General features: G+C 58.2%; 3 protein-coding genes across 3 annotated transcripts; 1 reads left to right on the plus strand and 2 right to left on the minus strand.

The window, feature by feature from the left end:
• Window positions 1–1888: 1888 nt before the first annotated feature.
• AS3MT (arsenite methyltransferase) lies at window positions 1889–5972 on the minus strand. The gene is made up of 11 exons (XM_063163294.1): window positions 5900–5972; window positions 5522–5562; window positions 4890–5017; window positions 4633–4783; window positions 4423–4559; window positions 4184–4253; window positions 3870–3951; window positions 3652–3783; window positions 3414–3556; window positions 2903–3037; window positions 1889–2094 (listed from the first exon to the last, which is right to left on the minus strand). Coding segments are annotated over exons 1-11 (1125 nt in total). The 5' UTR covers window positions 5901–5972; the 3' UTR covers window positions 1889–1989.
• Window positions 5973–6825: 853 nt separating this feature from the next.
• On the minus strand, window positions 6826–10021 carry BORCS7 (BLOC-1 related complex subunit 7). The gene is made up of 5 exons (XM_063163301.1): window positions 9877–10021; window positions 9441–9503; window positions 8945–8988; window positions 8513–8533; window positions 6826–8053 (listed from the first exon to the last, which is right to left on the minus strand). The coding sequence occupies exons 1-5, from the start codon at window positions 10015–10017 to the stop codon at window positions 8002–8004; spliced, it is 321 nt and encodes a 106-aa protein (XP_063019371.1). The 5' UTR covers window positions 10018–10021; the 3' UTR covers window positions 6826–8001.
• An 809-nt stretch (window positions 10022–10830) lies between these two features.
• Window positions 10831–14254, plus strand: LOC134421645 (steroid 17-alpha-hydroxylase/17,20 lyase). The gene is made up of 8 exons (XM_063162831.1): window positions 10831–11196; window positions 11647–11785; window positions 12286–12515; window positions 12719–12805; window positions 12896–13105; window positions 13335–13504; window positions 13591–13694; window positions 13930–14254. Exons 1-8 carry the CDS (start codon window positions 10831–10833, stop codon window positions 14196–14198), a joined length of 1575 nt encoding a protein of 524 aa, XP_063018901.1. The 3' UTR covers window positions 14199–14254.
• Window positions 14255–16903: the final 2649 nt, after the last annotated feature.

Here is a 16903-nt window from a genome sequence, read left to right on the forward strand (position 1 = left end):
CTGTGCCGCAATCCCAGCCGGGGCAACACACACCCCACACCCCACACCCGGCCGTCATCGCTCCATGCTCATCACTTGTGAAGGAGCCAGGAAACAGTTCAGCATCCTGGAGAGCCAGAGACAAACAACCGTGGGAGCAACCAGTATGGCTTGTGGTGGCTGACACCCTTTAGAAGCGGTAAAACACTCTCCCTGCTGTTTAAGTGCTTGGAAAATGGAAGAATAAATTATGCAGGGCAACCCAATAAGATGTGAAGCAGAGCGCAATGCTCTGGGGGCTGTAGCCACAAATCTTTCCTGGTCCCAAACCTCATTCAGCTTATCCTGAGGGAGTTCTGCTCCCCTAAGGAGGTGACAGGTGTCCCTGAACCAGAGCGACACCCTGCTAACCACAGGGTTAGCAGGGACTCAGGAATCCCTTCCCTTTCCCCTCAGAGTGAATCAGACCATCACAACCTCTGGTTACTGCCATCACAACACCCCTCTGCCTGCCGAGGGAGGACACCAGTGCTGCAGAGCTTCACACTAGAAGAACAGGATTTGGGCCATCTCTACAATTACCAAAATACAGACTGGGGTGTTGGACAGGTATTCCTCACCTGGGATAGGGCTGCAGGACCTCCTCTTTTAATACACTGGGGGCTAAAAACCCCAAGGCTGTGCATGCACAAGTAAAGCCAAGAAAAGAGGACACGACTGCACCCCATAGCCTGGTGAGGACCTCTAATGCTCCACATCAAAGTCAAGTTCTCCTAGCTGCTTCCTTCCTGACATGCTGAGAATTTGGGAAAAACACAGTGCAGTGCAATTATAGTGGCCTTTGAGCTGTGGCCTTTTTCTGTATGCACAGAGCGGGGATCTCGCTGCGGGTGCAGCTCTTCCCAGGCAAGTTGAAAGGCCATGCCAGGGACTCATGCCTTCTTAATGAAGGGATTTGCAGGTAGGACCCCTCCTCACCCCACCTGCTCTTCCCTTCCCACTGGGAAGGCTGCCTTTGATAGCAGGAGCTAATTGCTGCAAACCTCCCAGTATGAGCTGTTTGGGGACTTGGAAGAAGTCTTTGTAAGTAATCTAGGAAGAGGGCTGGGGGTGGGGTGTGTGTATTAAACATCTCCTTCCTCCCAAGGTCCCATCAGTGAGGTCATTCCACACAATTTCAGGTGTCCTGAACACCTGGACCCTCCTCAGCCACTGCTACTGCTATGGCAGAGCATCCTTGGCATTGGCCTGTTTCTTTCTGAACCCAAATTTTATTGGGTTCTGCTTCTTAACTTCCCCCATGCCACAGCAAGATGATGCTTAAATGGCAGAGATAGGAAATTTGGCCCCTCCTGTAAAATTACTGTGTGAGGAGGGGTGGAAATGGTCCTTTATTTCCAAGTTTAGCTGTTCAGCAGCCCCCAGCCTTTCCCAAGCACCTTCTGTGGGCCAGGTCCTGTGGGATTCATGCTGGGCAGCAGGAATGCAGTCCATCACCTCCCACCACATCCTAAAAGCCCTCCCATCTTGCTCTTTGCCTGCTGTGGGATGCAGCTGGATGTGTTTCTGCTTTTCCAGAACTGCTGAATTTCCCTGCAAAACTCTGCAGGTGAGATGCCTGCAGGGACTCGGGGCTTTCCAACTAGATGGAATCTGGGGAAAACAGAAACCTCAGTGGTGCTGCAGAGGGGAAGAGAGAGCAAACCCCATCTCCTGGAAGATGCTGCAGGGCTGCAAGTGAGACAGATACTCTCCCTGCCTGTGTGCCCAAGCCACACAGCCAGTGTCAGCCCCACAGTGAGGGGACTCACAGGACACATCCTCACTGCAACCAGGCACAACCTGCCCCACCAGCCCTGCCAGGGAAGCACAGCACCCACGGCCCTGTGGCAGCTACAAACACACAGCCTTTGAGCTCAGACATGTGTTTATTTGCTCTCTGGTGGGAGGCGTCACTGGGGCCAAGGCCTCTCACTCCACTGACTTCCAACAGGGGTGTAGGGACACCACTTAAGACTGAGCAGCACCCTGGGGACAACAGGTGCCACCAGGACACCTGGCAGGACCTGGGGCTCTCAGCCACTCCAGCAGCTGGAAGGGATCACAGATCTTCTCCTGAAGGACAGAGAAAAACCCAGGGCAGGATCAGGCCAGTGGGAAGCAAGAGCCACCTGAGAAAGTGGCACTTAGCACTTCCCTAGCTATCATGGGGAGCAGCCTCTGGGTCACTCCAGCTGCTTTTTCCTGCAGCAAGGAAGAAGCCAAGAGCTTGTCTGGGACTTTGGCTCTGCTTTTATCTGAGAAATGCCTCCTGCTTGGACAGAGTCCTGAGAAAATCTCCCCTTCCTAAGCACAAGGCCGTATTTCAGGGATACACAGCTGCAGGGTGTTATCTCCCTTGTATCTCCTGGTCCATCTACAGGCTGCAGGAACCACCAAGGAGAAGAGATAGGCTTCCAGCAGATAGAATGCTTTGTGCTGTAGGGTCAGGGTTGGCAGCCAGGGCCAACCTGCTCTTCCATCAGCAGCCGGGAGAGCAATGGACAGGAAAAAACCATGGGGATGGGCCATCATCTCCCTGGGGCAGGCTGTGCACAGCAATCCCCTCAGGGGAAGGATGACTCCCCTTGGGAGACCTCAGAGAAGTCCAGCTGTCAGCCTCAGCAGTCCCCATGGACATGTTGGGGTGGTGAGAGCAGATCCCCCTTTGGAGGGCTCCAGCTTGGGTAGGGGTACAGTTTGTCCTGACTCAAGCAGCAGGCACCACTCTTGGTGTCCCATGAGCTCCTGCCCAGCCCAGAAGGAGTCAGGTGTCTTGGTATCATGTGACAGCCCTTCTGACACCCCATAGCAACTCTGATGGCCTGGGACACCCATGTCCCATTTCCTCCATGTCCCAGGCACAGAGCTGCCCTCTACCAACCTTCACTCCCTTGCTACAGCAGCCCTGTGGTGCTGCAGCGTTGGCTCCACCAGCTCGGATCAGGAACTTCTCTGCAAACCTGGAGCTCTGCAAGATCGCAGCCGTCTCAGCATCCACGTTCACCACCTCTCCTTCCTGGGGACAGAGGAATGGTCACAGGTCTGGGGTCCTGGTATGTGTCCTAGGGGACTCCAGACACCCAGCCAGATGATGGGGAGAGTGAAAGCAGGAGCACATCTTGGCCCAAAATCTGAAGAAACACCCACAAAACCCAAGCATCAGGCTTCAAACCATGTTGGGAAGCCACCATGGATGTCCTACTTCTACTTTTTACCACAAAACAATGCATGTATCTGCCTCCCTTTGCTGGACATTTGCTCTCTCCTGGGTTTACACAGCCCCTCGGCTCCCCCTCCACCAAAGCTTGCCCCCCAGATCACAGAGGATGCTGCTGAGTAGCAGCTTCATCAGCTTTAACTCTTCCCTAGAGCCCCAGCCTGCCTCCCCAAACCTTGAAGGTGAAGCTGGCATCAAACACCAGCTCTCGCTCGTGCCCCACGATGCCGCCATTGTAGGTGACCTGTGCTGGCCCGGTCCGGCTGCCAGCCGGCACCTTGAACAGGCGGTAAGTCGCGGAAACAAAGCGGCAGTCGCCTGCAAGGGAGAGGTTGGTGGCTTGGCCACTGAACACCTGGGCTGGGATGCCAGCAGAGCCTCCCAGAGCTGGCACTCCCTGGCTGGATCCTCACCGACAATGCCCTCCAGCTCCTTGTCGCCAATGGTGATGGGGCTGGCGGTGACCAGGCACGGGGGGCTGAACCCCACCTCCTCAGCAATGCTGTACAGGTCTCTCCAGTACAGGGCTCCTGCCAGGCATTCTCCTGGAACGAGACCACAGGCATGGGGGATGCAGGCAAAGGTCCAGTCCCCCCATGCCATGTCACCCCCGTCCCACAGCCCTACGCACCCCACAGCACCCGGTGCTTCCGGATGGTCTCGCTCAGGCGCTGGCTGGCGTAGACGTCACTGAAGTACATCTCTCCCCCGGGCTGGAGGGCAAGGAGTGAAGGGAAGCCTCAAGAAGCAAAGATACAAAAGGGGCAAGGAGAATTGGGAACCCCCTAATCCTACCCTGCTTGGGACCCTCCGCAGAGACGCCCTCCCCTGACCCCATCCTGCATCCATGCCTTGCCAGATCCCATTTGCTACTTCTCAGTGGCACTCCAACAACAGAGCCACCCCAAGCCTGCTTTGCTGCCACAGGAATGAGCCCACCATCACCTTCAGCACACGAAAGGCCTCCTGCAGCACAGCCCTCTTGTCAGGGGCAAGGTTGATCACACAGTTGGAGCTGTGGGGGAGGAGACCAAGGCTTATTTGCACGCTCTTGCACATCTGGCTTGGGATTTCCCTTTTTCTAACACGTGCTTCTGAAGCAGTGACCCATTGGGATGCAGACCCAGCTCACAACCCCAGGAAGCAGCAGGACTGGGGGTGACTGTGCCCTGCATGGCACCTACATGACAATATCGTAGCTCTCATCAGCCAGTCCGGCATCACCCAGCTTCTCCATGTAACCATGGAAGAACTCCACATTCGGCTTTCGGTAGCCAAACTTATCCGTATGGTAGGCAATGTGTTTCTTGGCCACCTCAACCTGGCAGGAGGAAGGGAATGATGTGGAGGAGCTGCCTGGAAGGGTGAGAGGGAGCCCCAGGTCCGTGCCGTACTTGGCCCTCGGTCATATCTATGCCGGTGACGTGGCCCTGCTCCCCAACCAGCTGGCTCAGCAGGTAGCAGTCCCTGCCGCTGCCACTGCCCAGGTCCAGAATCCAGCACGATGTCAGGCACTCAGGGATCACCAGACCGCAGCCGTAGTACCTGGGTGGATGCTGAGCTGAGCTGGGTGCAGGTGCCCCATGGCACAGCCAAGAAGGGGCTGCAGCCCATGGGGATGCAGCATTGGAGGAGAGACCCTGGGAGTTACCTGGCCACCACCTCCTCATGGATGCGCTCCAGAGCATCTCTCACCAGCTTGGAAACGGGCCTGGCTGAGGTGATGCACGCATTGGTTTTGAGGTCCTCTGACTTCTGCAGCTCTTTGCCATAGTAGTCCTGAGATGGGAAGGACAGAGGCCACTGAACTGCGCCAAGTTGAGCCCTGGGAGCTCCCTATGTTCATAAACATGGGGGCCATGCCTGCACTCAGCCTGTACACGTGTAGATGCCCTCTGGCACTGGCACTCTCATTTCCACCTAGCCAAAAACTACGGTAAGATCAGGCATCCCTTTGCCCCCATCCTCCCCAGCTCCCTTTGCTCACACGCATTGATGTGCTTGTGCAGGAGGGAATTCCCATTTTCAGTAAATTTGCAGGCTGCAGCCACCATTTCCCTGGCTGAGAAGGGTAGAGGGAACAAGGGCAGGGAAATGCCAGGTTGCTCCATGCCCCATTCCTGTGTGAAACAGGAGCAAAGCTGCCAAGTGCACCTGGAATTTTTATCCGGGCCTGGAAGCAACCTTTATCCTCTAATGGCAGCAGGAAATCTAGCACAGCCCAGGCATGCACCCCCTACCCAGCTGCCCCATCCCTCCCCAGCTCCCTTCCACACTCCTCACCTGCACCTCCTGGTGGATTTGCTGTCCGATGGGAGTTGCCACTGAAATGGGAATGTGGGGCTGGTGGCTGACACCGCAGAGATGGGCATCACTCCAGGTCCTCCCAACAGTTCTGAATCCCCCTCTTCCCCCAGATACAGCAGCACTTTTTGCTGTCTCCCAGCAGAACCCTGAGAATCCCCCCAAACTTGCAGTCTAATAGGATGCCCCAGGAGGCACCTGACAACATCGCTCCACCCCAAAAATCCAACCTAGCTACCCCAAAGAGATGAGCCCCCAAAGCATCCCAGCAGGGTAAATCCCCCTACCCTGCTTTGCAGAGCCCTTGGCCCCAAGGGCACCCCCAGCACCCCCGGCAGAGGCCCTGGGCTGTCTTACTGCCTCCAGTCGCAGGGCGCCAGTCGGACTCTGCCCAGCTCCTCCCCAGTATCCTGTGCTATCCCAGCAGCCCACACGGCCTGGAGCTTGGCTTCCATCCCGACAGCGGCTCCTGCCTGCCCAGGCCCTTGGCACCCGGCCCAGCAGGACACGGGCACAGGCACGGCGAGGCCGCTGGCTCTGTGGGACATGGACATGGGCACACAGCGAGGCCGCTGGCCCTGTGGGACATGAGCACGGTGAGGCTGTTGGCTCTGTGGGACATGGGCATGGGCACAGCGAGGCTGCTGGCTTTGTGGGACACGGGCACAGCGAGGCTGCTGGCCCTGTGGGACATGGGCATGGCGAGGCCGCTGGCTCTGTGGGACACGGGCACAGCGAGGCCGCTGGCTCTGTGGGACACGGGCACAGTGAGGCCGCTGGCTCTGTGGGACATGGGCACACAGTGAGGCCGCTGGCCCTGTGGGACATGAGCACGGTGAGGCTGCTGGCTCTGTGGGACATGGACGTGGGCACAGTGAGGCCGCTGGCTCTGTGGGACATGGGCACACAGCGAGGCCGCTGGCCCTGCTCCTGTGCTGAGCACGCTGCCATCATTCACGGTTCTTGCGGCACCCACACCCCCAAAACCCACCTTGCTGTTTGTTCCCCAACAGCTCTGCATCTCCACAGTGCAGCCCTGTCCCTGCTTGTCCCAAAGGCAGGGAGACACAAATTTAATGCCACGAGACTGCTGTAGGCTCTGCAGAGGACAGGACTTTGGAAGAGACAAGCCACCTGCAGCAAGGTCACATTGCCTCTGCAAAGCCCTCTGAGCTGAAGCAGAATGGGGGATCCTGGGGGGGCAGAGACACACCATCCATCCCAAAAAGTCTCCTCAGTGCACAGGGACCACTAGAAACAGAATCCAGGACAGACTGCTGCAGTTTGGTGGTGTTCAGGACAGCTTTTATTCCCAGCAAGAGAGCCACAGGGAAAACTCTGATTCCCAAAGTGCACCTGCAAAGCTGGGGTCAGAATGTCACCCAAGGCAAAAATACTGGCAGGGATGGAAATCTAGTCTGAGAAGGCTCTGCAGCACAGGAGCCAGACTCCAGCAGCATTCCAACTGGAATGTGGCAGGCCCGTGTCAGCTCTCAGCCTGCCTGCTCCTATCAGCTGGTGAAAAGCACACTCAGGGAAACAAGTGCTTCCCGTGCACTCCAAGTGCTCCAGATAAGTGACTCACTAAAAACAAGACACAGTATTTATAGCTGGTCCTGGATGTGAACAGCTCACTAGTCTTCAACAGAGCAGTGTAGAACTGAGCACACCAGCTCCTGATGCTCTCTTGCCTGCTTCCCAAGAAGGCCTTTGGATACCTTCCCAACCAGATACAAACACACACCACAGCCAAGGCTGCTTCATCAAAAGCTGGAGCAGCAGCTCAGGAGAAGGAATGCACTTGAAGGCCGAATGCAGCACATATGGGCTGGCAAAGGGATGATGTTCCAAACTCTGGCAGAGAGGAAAATAAGATAACCTCTGAGGAGGATGATGGTCAAACCACATCCAGCTAGGCCACTGGCAGATGTGTATGCTTAGGTTCCTGGTTTCAGAAATTCTGTGCTGGGACTGGCACCTCAGCCTATACTGAAGTACCCCTCACCCACCCAGGCACTTGCAGCTCACACTGATTAAAATGCCCTAAATAAACTGCACTCTGTGCCACCTCTGTGGCTAAATACAGACCAGTAGCAAACTGCAGGCACCTGCATTTAAATGCCATGCCTCAACTCTGCATCTCTTGCCAAGGGTGCTGGGGTGGGCTGAGCACTTCACATTACATGGGAAGTAAGCAGACACAGGGATTATGGGGAAGAGCAAAGTTTCAGGGAAGTTTGTTTCAGCCAGGTGCAGGTGTGCAGGTGAGCATTCTGGAGCAGAGGTGTGGATGCAGGAACACGAGAGGGGGCCATGTGCCCAGCAGCACAGACTCTGCACCTATCCCAGCTGACATCCAGCTTCATCCAGACATAGTTCTGAGCCCCAGGGGCTGGAGGGGGGAGAACACTTCACTCCCTCAGTGCTGGTTGAGATTTCCTCAAGCCTTCAGCTCCCCTTCATTTCAGCAAGTGACTCAGCTGGTCCTGAAGGTTTGACGAGCGCTCCACGCTGGGCACCAAGCAAGAGGAGATTCATGGTGAGATCTGCTCCCAGACTGTGCTGTGCTGCCTGTGCCCAAGGCACCAGAGCAGCTCTAGAGCTGATACTACAGCAAAGAGAAACCCTGAGGTCCCCTGACCCCCCTCTGTGTCCCCACAAAGGAAACCTCACTTCATGCACCCTGCTGTACACAGCTCTGCTCCCACCACCCTCATCTCCTCTCACAAGCAACCTCACATGCTCTATCACATCAGTGGGCAGGAAGGAATCAAAGGAAGCTTGGGTATGAATCCCATCTCTTCACTCAAATTCCCATCTCTTCACAATACTGAAGTGCTATCCTGCTGGGCCAGCATCTGCCTCAAAGGCAGATGCAAAAACCTTTCCATCCTGCTTTCCCCCATCCAACTCCATCACCTTCCCCTTTCTACCCTCACAGCATGTTCCCCAGGTCCTCCCAGAACTCACTTCTTTTGAATTGCTTCTTGCCTGGAGGAGAAAAGGAAAGAAAAAAAAGAGCATTAGAAAAACAAAATCTCAGTCATGATTTATGTTATGTCAAACAAGGGCTCAAGAGGCCAAAACTCCAGGGTGTTTCTGGATTAAGTTCTGGGGGACAGAAGCAGCACTGGCTTCTCCTTCTTAGTCCCAGGTGCATCATACACACGCATGGGAGATACAGTGCATGGCAAACAGGAGACAAAAATTTCAGCTCCCACCCCAAAACAGCCTGGAAGAGGGCTGGAAAATTCCAGCTCCAAGGCCTGCTCAGCTTTGAAGAACTGCAAAAGAGGGATCAGTCTGAGCTTAATGCAAAGTCTTTAAGGAGAACAGAGAAGGACTGACGGATCCACTCAGCCCCCAAGAGAGAACACCTACTTACTGGTGTCCCCTACTTACTGGTACTGTAGATGAGTAGTTATTATGGCCATTTTTCTTAAACTCTGTGGAGAACAAAACAAAGAATGAATGCCTACAGAGATCACAGTGCAGCTGTCCTAATGCCCTGGGCGTTCCTCCAGCACAGCCACCACTGTATTGCTGTACTGCCTCCAAAACACCCTCACTGGTATCTGTCAGCAGTGGGACACTTCCTTCTCCTTTCCCAGGGACAGGCAGAGACACAAGTGCTTTATTTCAGCCCACAGTGCCTCAAGCTTTCTGTCAGAGAGGGCACAGCTTGAGGGCTGGCCGGCCTGCAGGACATCAGGAGTCCAGCAGCACTGGGTCTGAGGAAGCACTAAGTTATTCTGGCCACCAGCCCTGCTGCCTGAAGTTATGTATCTGACTCCAGGGCTCCGGGAGCAGTTGTAGCACGGCTGCAAACCATTCCTACCACCCTCCTCTCCTCCCGTCCCCAGAAACGCTGCTGCTCCAGCACAAGAACACAGCTTACATCTTCCGAGTGCAAGATGGCATCTTCTTGCATCACCATGTTTCTGGCAGCTTGACCCAGCAGCTATAAGGCAAACGTACAGAGCAGGCTGAGACGCTGCAGCTTTGCGTTTCCCGAAGCCCCCGTGACGGCTGGCAGGGTGACACTCGGGGTGACACCGCGGTGCCGTGACAGCACATCCGTCGGGAGCGCCTGAGGCACCGCTCCCACCTGTCCCCGGGACAGCTGGCGGTCACCCTCCCGCCTGCCACCGCCGGAGTCCCGAGGCGCTGCCCAGCCGTGCCCGCGCTCCGCTCCCGCTGTCCCCGTCCCTGCACAGACACAAGGATGTGTCCCCTCCTCGGACTACAGCTCCCAGAGTGCATTGCGCCGCCCTCCCCGCTCCCAGCTCCGCTCCGGCCCTGTAATCGGCCGCCCGCCGGCACCCGCCGCTCACCTCGGCGCTACGAGAGCCCTTCAGCACCTGCTTAGTGAGAGCGATCACGTCGGTGCCGCAGCTCGTCACCTTCTCGGTCAGGAGCCCCTTCACCGAGTGGCCAAAGCGCGCCTGGGCATCCGCCGCGCCCCCCGCCGCCATCTTACCCCGCCCGTGCCCGCCCCGCCTTTCCCCGGGAGCTGCTACGGCGAGCGCCGGGGGCCTGAAGGCTCGGGACGGCGCAGAGTCCGCGGTGGTCGGGAATGCTGCCAGGGAGGGGCTTCAATTCCCAAAGGACTCCCCCAGCACACCTCATCGCCTCGGCACGGACACCCACAGGCTGCCCAGCACTGACAAGCACAGGCCAGCCCTGATCAGCCTTTCTCAGCCCTGGCCGGTACTTGCTGTACTGACCAGGGTTCACCAATAGTACCAGGGGCTGACCGGCGCTCACCAGCATTGCCAAGCGCTGCCCAGCAGTGTCCAGTGCTACCTGCGTCTCCCCAGCACTGACAAGAACTGATGATGAGGGATGCTCCGCGCTTAATATTGCTCAATATTTCCAGTGCTGCCCATTCCCTCCCGGATCTGTCGAGGCGCTCCCTGGCTGGGGATGGATTCCAGTGCCCCGCCAGACCCCCCAGCTGTGCTCACAGCACCCACGACAGACCTCGAGCTGTCCCCACACCCCCGGCCCACCACAGGGCCCTGGGGATGGAACCCCAAGGACGGATCCGACCCTGGGCATCCCCTGGCCCCCAGTGCTGGAAGCAGCTCCCCCAGGGCGGCCGTGGCCCCGCTGCCCTCGCCCCTCGCCATGCGCCCACAGCTGCAGAGCTGGCCACGGGCCCAGCGCTCGGCTCCCCCCTCCTCGTCCCCCCGATAAGGAGCCGAGCCCGCCTCAGAGTCAAGGAGACGACCCCGCCGCCGCTATAAGGGCCCCCCGCGCGCCGCAGCCCCGCAGCCGGCCCCGCCATGGCGCTGCTGGGCGCCCTGCTGCTGGCCCTGGCCCTGCTCTGCACCTGGCGGCTGGCGCGACGGAGGGACACCCTGCCGATGGCCACGGCCACGGGGCTGGGGCGCCCACGGAGCCTGCCGGCCCTGCCGCTGGTGGGGAGCCTGCTGCAGCTGGCCGGGCACCCCCAGCTCCACCTGCGGCTGTGGCGCCTGCAGGGCCAGTACGGCAGCCTGTACGCCCTCTGGATGGGCTCCCACTACGTGGTGGTGGTGAACAGCTATCGGCACGCCAGGGAGGTGCTGCTCAAGAAGGGCAAAGACTTCGCCGGACGGCCCCGCACCGTGAGTGGGCAGCAGCTCTTGGGGACCCCTTCCCACTGTGGCGTGGCGTGAGGAGGGGGACACTCCCAAGGCAAAGTCACGCAGCGGGGTCCGTGTCCCCTCCCCATCCTGCCTGCAGCAAGCCGGGGCAGGGCGGCCCCTCCGTACCCTGCTCCCCAGGTATTCCCCAGGGTTCCAGCCCTGTCATCCTCCGTCCCAAGGGTGCCCGTTTTCCCTGCAGCTGGCTGCATCCCTGGGCACGGGGATATGGGTTCAGGTATTACCTGTACCCCATAAGTTCCCTGGGCATCCTAGAGCCCCTAGCCTTCACATCTGTCCCCAGATCTCTTTATCAGTCCTTGAGAGGGAGAAAGCAAACCTCATGTTCTGTGCTGTGCCTGCCTGCATTAACCTCTAGCTCCCCGGACCATTTCTGGGATGGGGTGAGATGATCGTCCCTCCCCCGCGGGGCTGCCCTGCAGCGGGATGACCCTGGGACTGCCTGTCCCTCAGGTGACCACGGACCTGCTGTCCCGGGGGGGCAAGGACATCGCCTTCGCCAGCTACGGGCCCCTGTGGAAGTTCCAGCGCAAGCTGGTACACACTGCCCTCTCCATGTTCGGTGAGGGCTCGCTCGCCCTCGAGAAGATCAGTAAGTGCCTCCCCCTGCCCCAGGCTCCCTCCCAGCTCTGGCTCCCTCCCACGCTGTACTTTTTCTTCTTAAGTGCCCCGATTCCCTGGGAACGAAGGAAAGACAGTGGCTCAGCCTGTGTCCCCTGGTGTCCCCTCAGCCTGCCAGGCAGGGGCTCTGTCCCTCTCCTTATATGCCCTGTACTTTACCAACACCTCTCCGTGTATTTTCTACACTGAACTTTAGTTCCCCTCTCTCACAGATGGGGAGACTGAGGCATGGAGCCAGCTCCCCACTCTGCCCAGGAGGACATCCTTGCACATCTCCATTCTCTCTGCTCCCCCCCCCCAGCACCCAGCATTGTCCCTTCTGCCCATCCCAGCCCCTCAGGGCCCAGCCCTGTCTGGGGGTGCCCTCTGCAGGCTGCACACGCTGTAGGAGCAGGGGACCCCTCCTTCCAGCCCCCCTTGGCTTAATCACCACTCCCTCATCACCCCTGGCGTGGCTCTGCTCCCCCCCAGTCTGCCGGGAGGCCGCCTCCCTGTGCGAGACGCTGAGCGCTGCGCAGGACACGGCCCTGGACATGGCCCCCGAGCTCACACGGGCCGTCACCAACGTGGTCTGCTCCCTCTGCTTCAACTCCTCGTACCGCCGGGGGGACCCCGAGTTCGAGGCCATGCTGGAGTACAGCCAGGGTATCGTGGACACCGTGGCCAAGGAGAGCTTGGTGGACATCTTCCCCTGGCTCCAGGTGAGCAGGAACATGGGCACCGCCCATTTCTCTCACCTCAGATGAGAGGAAGAAGCTGGGATGTGTCCTGTAGGAGCATCCCTGAGTTAGGAGCATCCCGGTCCCGGTGACCCACGAGAGCCAGTGGGCATAGGGTGACTGCCTGGGGGCTTGCAAGGGCTGGGCCGAGCTGCAGACTGTTGTAATGTGCTTTTCTCCCTCAGATATTTCCCAACAAGGACCTGACCCTGCTGAAGAAATGCCTCCAGGTCCGGGACCAGCTGCTGCAGCAGAAATTCACTGAACACAAGGTGCCAGCAGGGCCAGGATAGGGAGATGCTGGAGCTGGGGCGGTGGGCACTGTGCCCAGGACAGCCTGGCTCATGCATGTCCCTCGGCAGGAAGCTTTCTGTGGAGACACTGTGAAGGACCTCATGGATGCCCTCCTGCAAGTGAGGCTCAGTGCTGAGAACAGCAGCCCTCTGGAGCCAGGGCTGGAGCTGACTGACGACCACCTCCTCATGACAGTGGGGGACATCTTTGGGGCCGGTGTGGAGACCACCACAACTGTGCTCAAATGGGCTGTGCTCTACCTGCTCCACTACCCTGAGGTAGGGTCTGCACTCCACAGTGGGGGCTTGGGTTCCTTCCAGCACCAGGGACACCATGGGGAGTTTTGGGGAAGGCAGGTGCCAGAAGAGAAGTCAGGCTCTGCAGATAAGCACGATCAGGCTGTGGGGACTTCTGCCCCACACAAGCTGACAGGATATGCTGATGATGCTGGGTGCACAGGGCATCTCGCTCCCTGGGCTCCCACAATGGTCTTTGCTTTCCTCCCAGATCCAGAGGAAGATCCAGGAGGAAATGGACCACAAGATCGGCCTGGTGCGTCACCCCCACCTCAGCGACCGCCCGCTGCTGCCCTACCTGGAGGCCACCATCAGTGAGGTGCTGCGCATCCGGCCTGTGTCCCCCCTGCTCATCCCACACGTGTCCCTTGCTGACACCAGGTGAGACCCCCCTGGATGGGGCACATCCAGCTCATGGGCAGAGACTGGGCAGGGAGCCACTGCCTCACTCTGTGTCTGCTTTGCAGCATTGGGGAATACTCCATCCCCAAGGGTGCCAGGGTCATCATCAACCTCTGGTCTGTGCACCATGACGAGAAGGAGTGGGACAAGCCTGAGGAGTTCAATCCTGGTGGGTTGTGTGATCCTCATCCCCTCCTAGGCCAGGGCATGGCTGGGTGGGTGCAGCAGGAGAGGGAGGGAGGCTTGGTGCTGGGAGGTTGGATCCTGAAGCTGCTCCAGCCTGCCTGGGGCATTCACACTTCTTGCTCCTGCAGCTCCCAGGAGGGACACACGTGGTGAACTCGGGCAGATCTCAGGCAGAAGGGTCAGCCTGCTGATGCCAGTGGTGCCCCTTTCCCTTGCAGGCCGCTTCCTGGATGAGCAGGGCCAGCACATCCATTCACCCTCACCCAGCTACCTCCCCTTCGGAGCTGGGATCCGTGTCTGCCTGGGAAAAGTCCTGGCCAAGATGGAGCTCTTCCTCTTCCTGGCCTGGGTGCTGCAGAGGTTCACACTGGAGTGCCCTGAGGACCAGCCCCTGCCCTCGCTGGAGGGCAAGTTTGGTGTCGTGCTGCAGGTGCAGAAATTTCAGGTGAAGGCCAGGCTGAGGGAGGCCTGGAGAGCGGCCTCGTGATGGGGAGGAGCCCTAGATCCCAGGCAGGGGGGATGGGACCACAGAGGCTGCCCCATGGAGGGGGGGTTATCCTGATAAAGCTGTTCCAAACACAGCATGGCTCCGGCTATTATTTGGGCACGAGACGGAGGACAGGGTTAAATTTGAGATGGTGGCCCCACAACTTGCTGGGAGCACTGGGCTCAGCTGAGAGGCTGTGGCCTCTCTGCAGCAGCGTGGCAGCTCCTGCCTGCTCACTATCCTGGGCACTCACTGCCTGACTGGATTTTGGCCATGGCTTCAGCAGCAGCAGCAGCAGCAAAGCACAACCTTCCTGTAACGCAAGGGGCCGTGTTTGCTTTGCTTTTGCCAAAAACTACTGTGCCATGGAGGGCAGCGTGTAATTAGGTTTCTGGTTCTCTATTACTTGACTTCTTAATATTTAACTAAATAGCTGCACAGCCATGGCTCAGGGCCCCTGGAGGGAAAGCAGCCAAGGCAGAGGGGAAAGCCCCACAGAGCCCCAGCACAATGTGACACCCCAGCCCTGCACACCCCCTCATTTTCCCCCGCCTTCTCTCTTGCTAGCAGGCAGGAAAACAGACATCCCCACCACTGAATCTCCTGCTCAGTGTGTGTGAATTCTTTCAAACCCTCAGCACTTGGCTTTCATGCAGCCCCTTCAACACCAGCATCAGATGCCAAATGGGTCCTGTCAGCCTGTGGCACGAGGGTGATGAGGAAGGCAATGCATTTGCAGCCTGGCATAGCACTGGGAGCATCCTCCCTCCTCCTAGTCCATTTTCCTGGGGGCCCAGGTTGGTAGGGAAGAGCTGGAGGAAGAACTGCCATGCACATACCTGTCCCAAGGGCAATCCTCAGGCTGATTTGAGCAGCTGACCCACCAGAAGCTGGTGCACAGAGTCTCTAATGGTTTCTAAGGGCTGAGCCACACATACTCTCCTACTTTCCTGCCTGTTTCCATCACACCAGGGATGCCACTACTGGTGTGTAGTGGCAATCCCTCTACTTCTGCTAGACTGTATGGGTGAAGGGGGACGGGGCTCAGAACGGGCTTTGGGAAAAAACTTGGCTAAACCTGATGCCCTAGGCTTCTCTGGGGATTGGCACCTCCATGCCAGCCTTGTCCTTCCCCTGCCCCAAATCCTGTCACTGGCAGAACACACTGGCAGGGAGGCTCTACTCCAGTCTCTTGAAACATTGTGATGTCTCCAGGAGCATCAACAGGACCTCCAGCACATTTGTACCCCTTTGCCAAGGCATTTGATTTTGCTCTTGGTAAGGGAAAGGATTTTCTCCTTGCCAAAATCAACAAGGGGCTGACACCTTTTGTTTGCCAGTGCACCCACACAAGTGCTAAATGCACCTTGGGGCAGAAATGGGGACCTCTGAACCAGGGATGTTTCTAACCTGGAGAATGCCTCCAGCCACAGCCTCTTGCAATCCACCTTTCCCATTTGCCAGGGCTGGCATGTGCTGTCCTAGGCTGGGAGACCAGCACATGCTGCAAATCCCAGCAGCCCAAGCTGGGCCCTGCTGCAGGCTGTCCTGCCCCCTACCCAGCCCATGTCCTCCCCACCAGAAGATGCTGCTGGGGAAATTCAGAGCCCAGAACCAGCTGCCTGGCACTTTGTGAGCTGGTAAACAGCCCCCGGCACGGCTGCTCCCTGCTCTGGGAGTGGGCAGAGGCACTGCTGAATCACCCGGCTGGTATTTCTATCCTGACAGCTGCTCCGGGGCTGTGCTGCTGCACCCAAACCCCTGGCTCCACCAGAAAGCTTCACCTGGGCCACTGGCTCCAGCTCCCTGAGGCAAAGGGGGTCTGCAAGGGAGGAACTGGTGACAATGGAAAGAATGAAGGTTTTTCATTTCCACACTGTTTCTTGGGTACACCATGAAGCACATACGCAGGTTGCTGAGGGCACTGGGCAGAGCAAGCCTGAGCCTTTCCATTGCACAAACTCATTTTGGGGGGCACAGCCACCCTCAAAGCACTTGGCTAACCCAGCTGTGTCACAGGGCTCAGCTCAGAAGCCCTCCAAGTTTGAGAGGCTTGTCTTTGCACCAGGCACCGGCTGGCCCTGCACTGTGCCGAGACTGACGGCCAGCCCAGGAGGAGCAGGAGACGCTTGGAATACCTGCGGGCTCTGCACCGGGTGCGGGGCCAGGAGAGCTGAGTAAGCACAGACCTCAGGACACAGCTGTTTGCCGGTCGAAAACAAACGGAGAAAGGAGCCGGCAGCCTGTGCCCCCCCCCCCCCCCGGCACAGAGACTGCAGCGCTTGCACCACCGTCGCGACGGCCCCGCACCGGGCACCCGTCCCATCTGATAAAAACAGATCTGTGCTGCAAGGATGGGGGGAACCAGCTCTGACCAAGAGGCAACTCATCCTGGCCTTCCCAGGCTGCCCACTGTGGGATGCTGTGGGGCTTGCCTGAGCCAGGGGCTCCCTGTCTGCCCCCTCCCGGCCTGGCTTTTCCTATATAAACTAAAGAAAAAAAAAAAAAAACAAACAAAAAACCAAAAAACCCAAAAAAACCAGCAGCAAAAGTCTCCCTGGGATGCGTTGCACTGGTGGTGATGGGGGTCACGAAGCAGCAGCCTTTGGGGAGAATGAGGACAGCAAAGGAGTTTATTCACTAGAGTTGTGCCCCAGCTCCCTGCCAAGCTCTGCCTGGAGCAGGTCAGGCTGGGATGAGCCCAG

Source organism: Melospiza melodia, chromosome 9 (assembly GCF_035770615.1).
Source record: "Melospiza melodia melodia isolate bMelMel2 chromosome 9, bMelMel2.pri, whole genome shotgun sequence".
Lineage (NCBI taxonomy): Eukaryota > Metazoa > Chordata > Aves > Passeriformes > Passerellidae > Melospiza > Melospiza melodia.

What these genes read in the sequence shown, in the direction of transcription:
- AS3MT (XM_063163294.1), bottom strand. An exon ending in GAAGCACCGGGTGCTGTGGG is followed by an intron (nt 3,784 to 3,869) that starts GTGCGTAGGGCT and finishes GTCTCGTTCCAG; the next exon opens with GAGAATGCCTGGCAGGAGCC. An exon ending in ATGCCAGCTTCACCTTCAAG is followed by an intron (nt 3,038 to 3,413) that starts GTTTGGGGAGGC and finishes CTCTGTCCCCAG; the next exon opens with GAAGGAGAGGTGGTGAACGT.
- BORCS7 (XM_063163301.1), bottom strand. Translation starts at nt 10,017, where the DNA reads ATGGCGGCGGGGGGCGCGGCGGATGCCCAGGCGCGCTTTGGCCACTCG. An exon ending in AGGGCTCTCGTAGCGCCGAG is followed by an intron (nt 9,504 to 9,876) that starts GTGAGCGGCGGG and finishes TTTGCCTTATAG; the next exon opens with CTGCTGGGTCAAGCTGCCAG. An exon ending in CAAGAAGCAATTCAAAAGAA is followed by an intron (nt 8,054 to 8,512) that starts GTGAGTTCTGGG and finishes CTTGGTGCCCAG; the next exon opens with CGTGGAGCGCTCGTCAAACC.
- LOC134421645 (XM_063162831.1), top strand. Translation starts at nt 10,831, where the DNA reads ATGGCGCTGCTGGGCGCCCTGCTGCTGGCCCTGGCCCTGCTCTGCACC. An exon ending in GCTCGCCCTCGAGAAGATCA is followed by an intron (nt 11,786 to 12,285) that starts GTAAGTGCCTCC and finishes GCTCCCCCCCAG; the next exon opens with TCTGCCGGGAGGCCGCCTCC. An exon ending in GTGTCCCTTGCTGACACCAG is followed by an intron (nt 13,505 to 13,590) that starts GTGAGACCCCCC and finishes TCTGCTTTGCAG; the next exon opens with CATTGGGGAATACTCCATCC.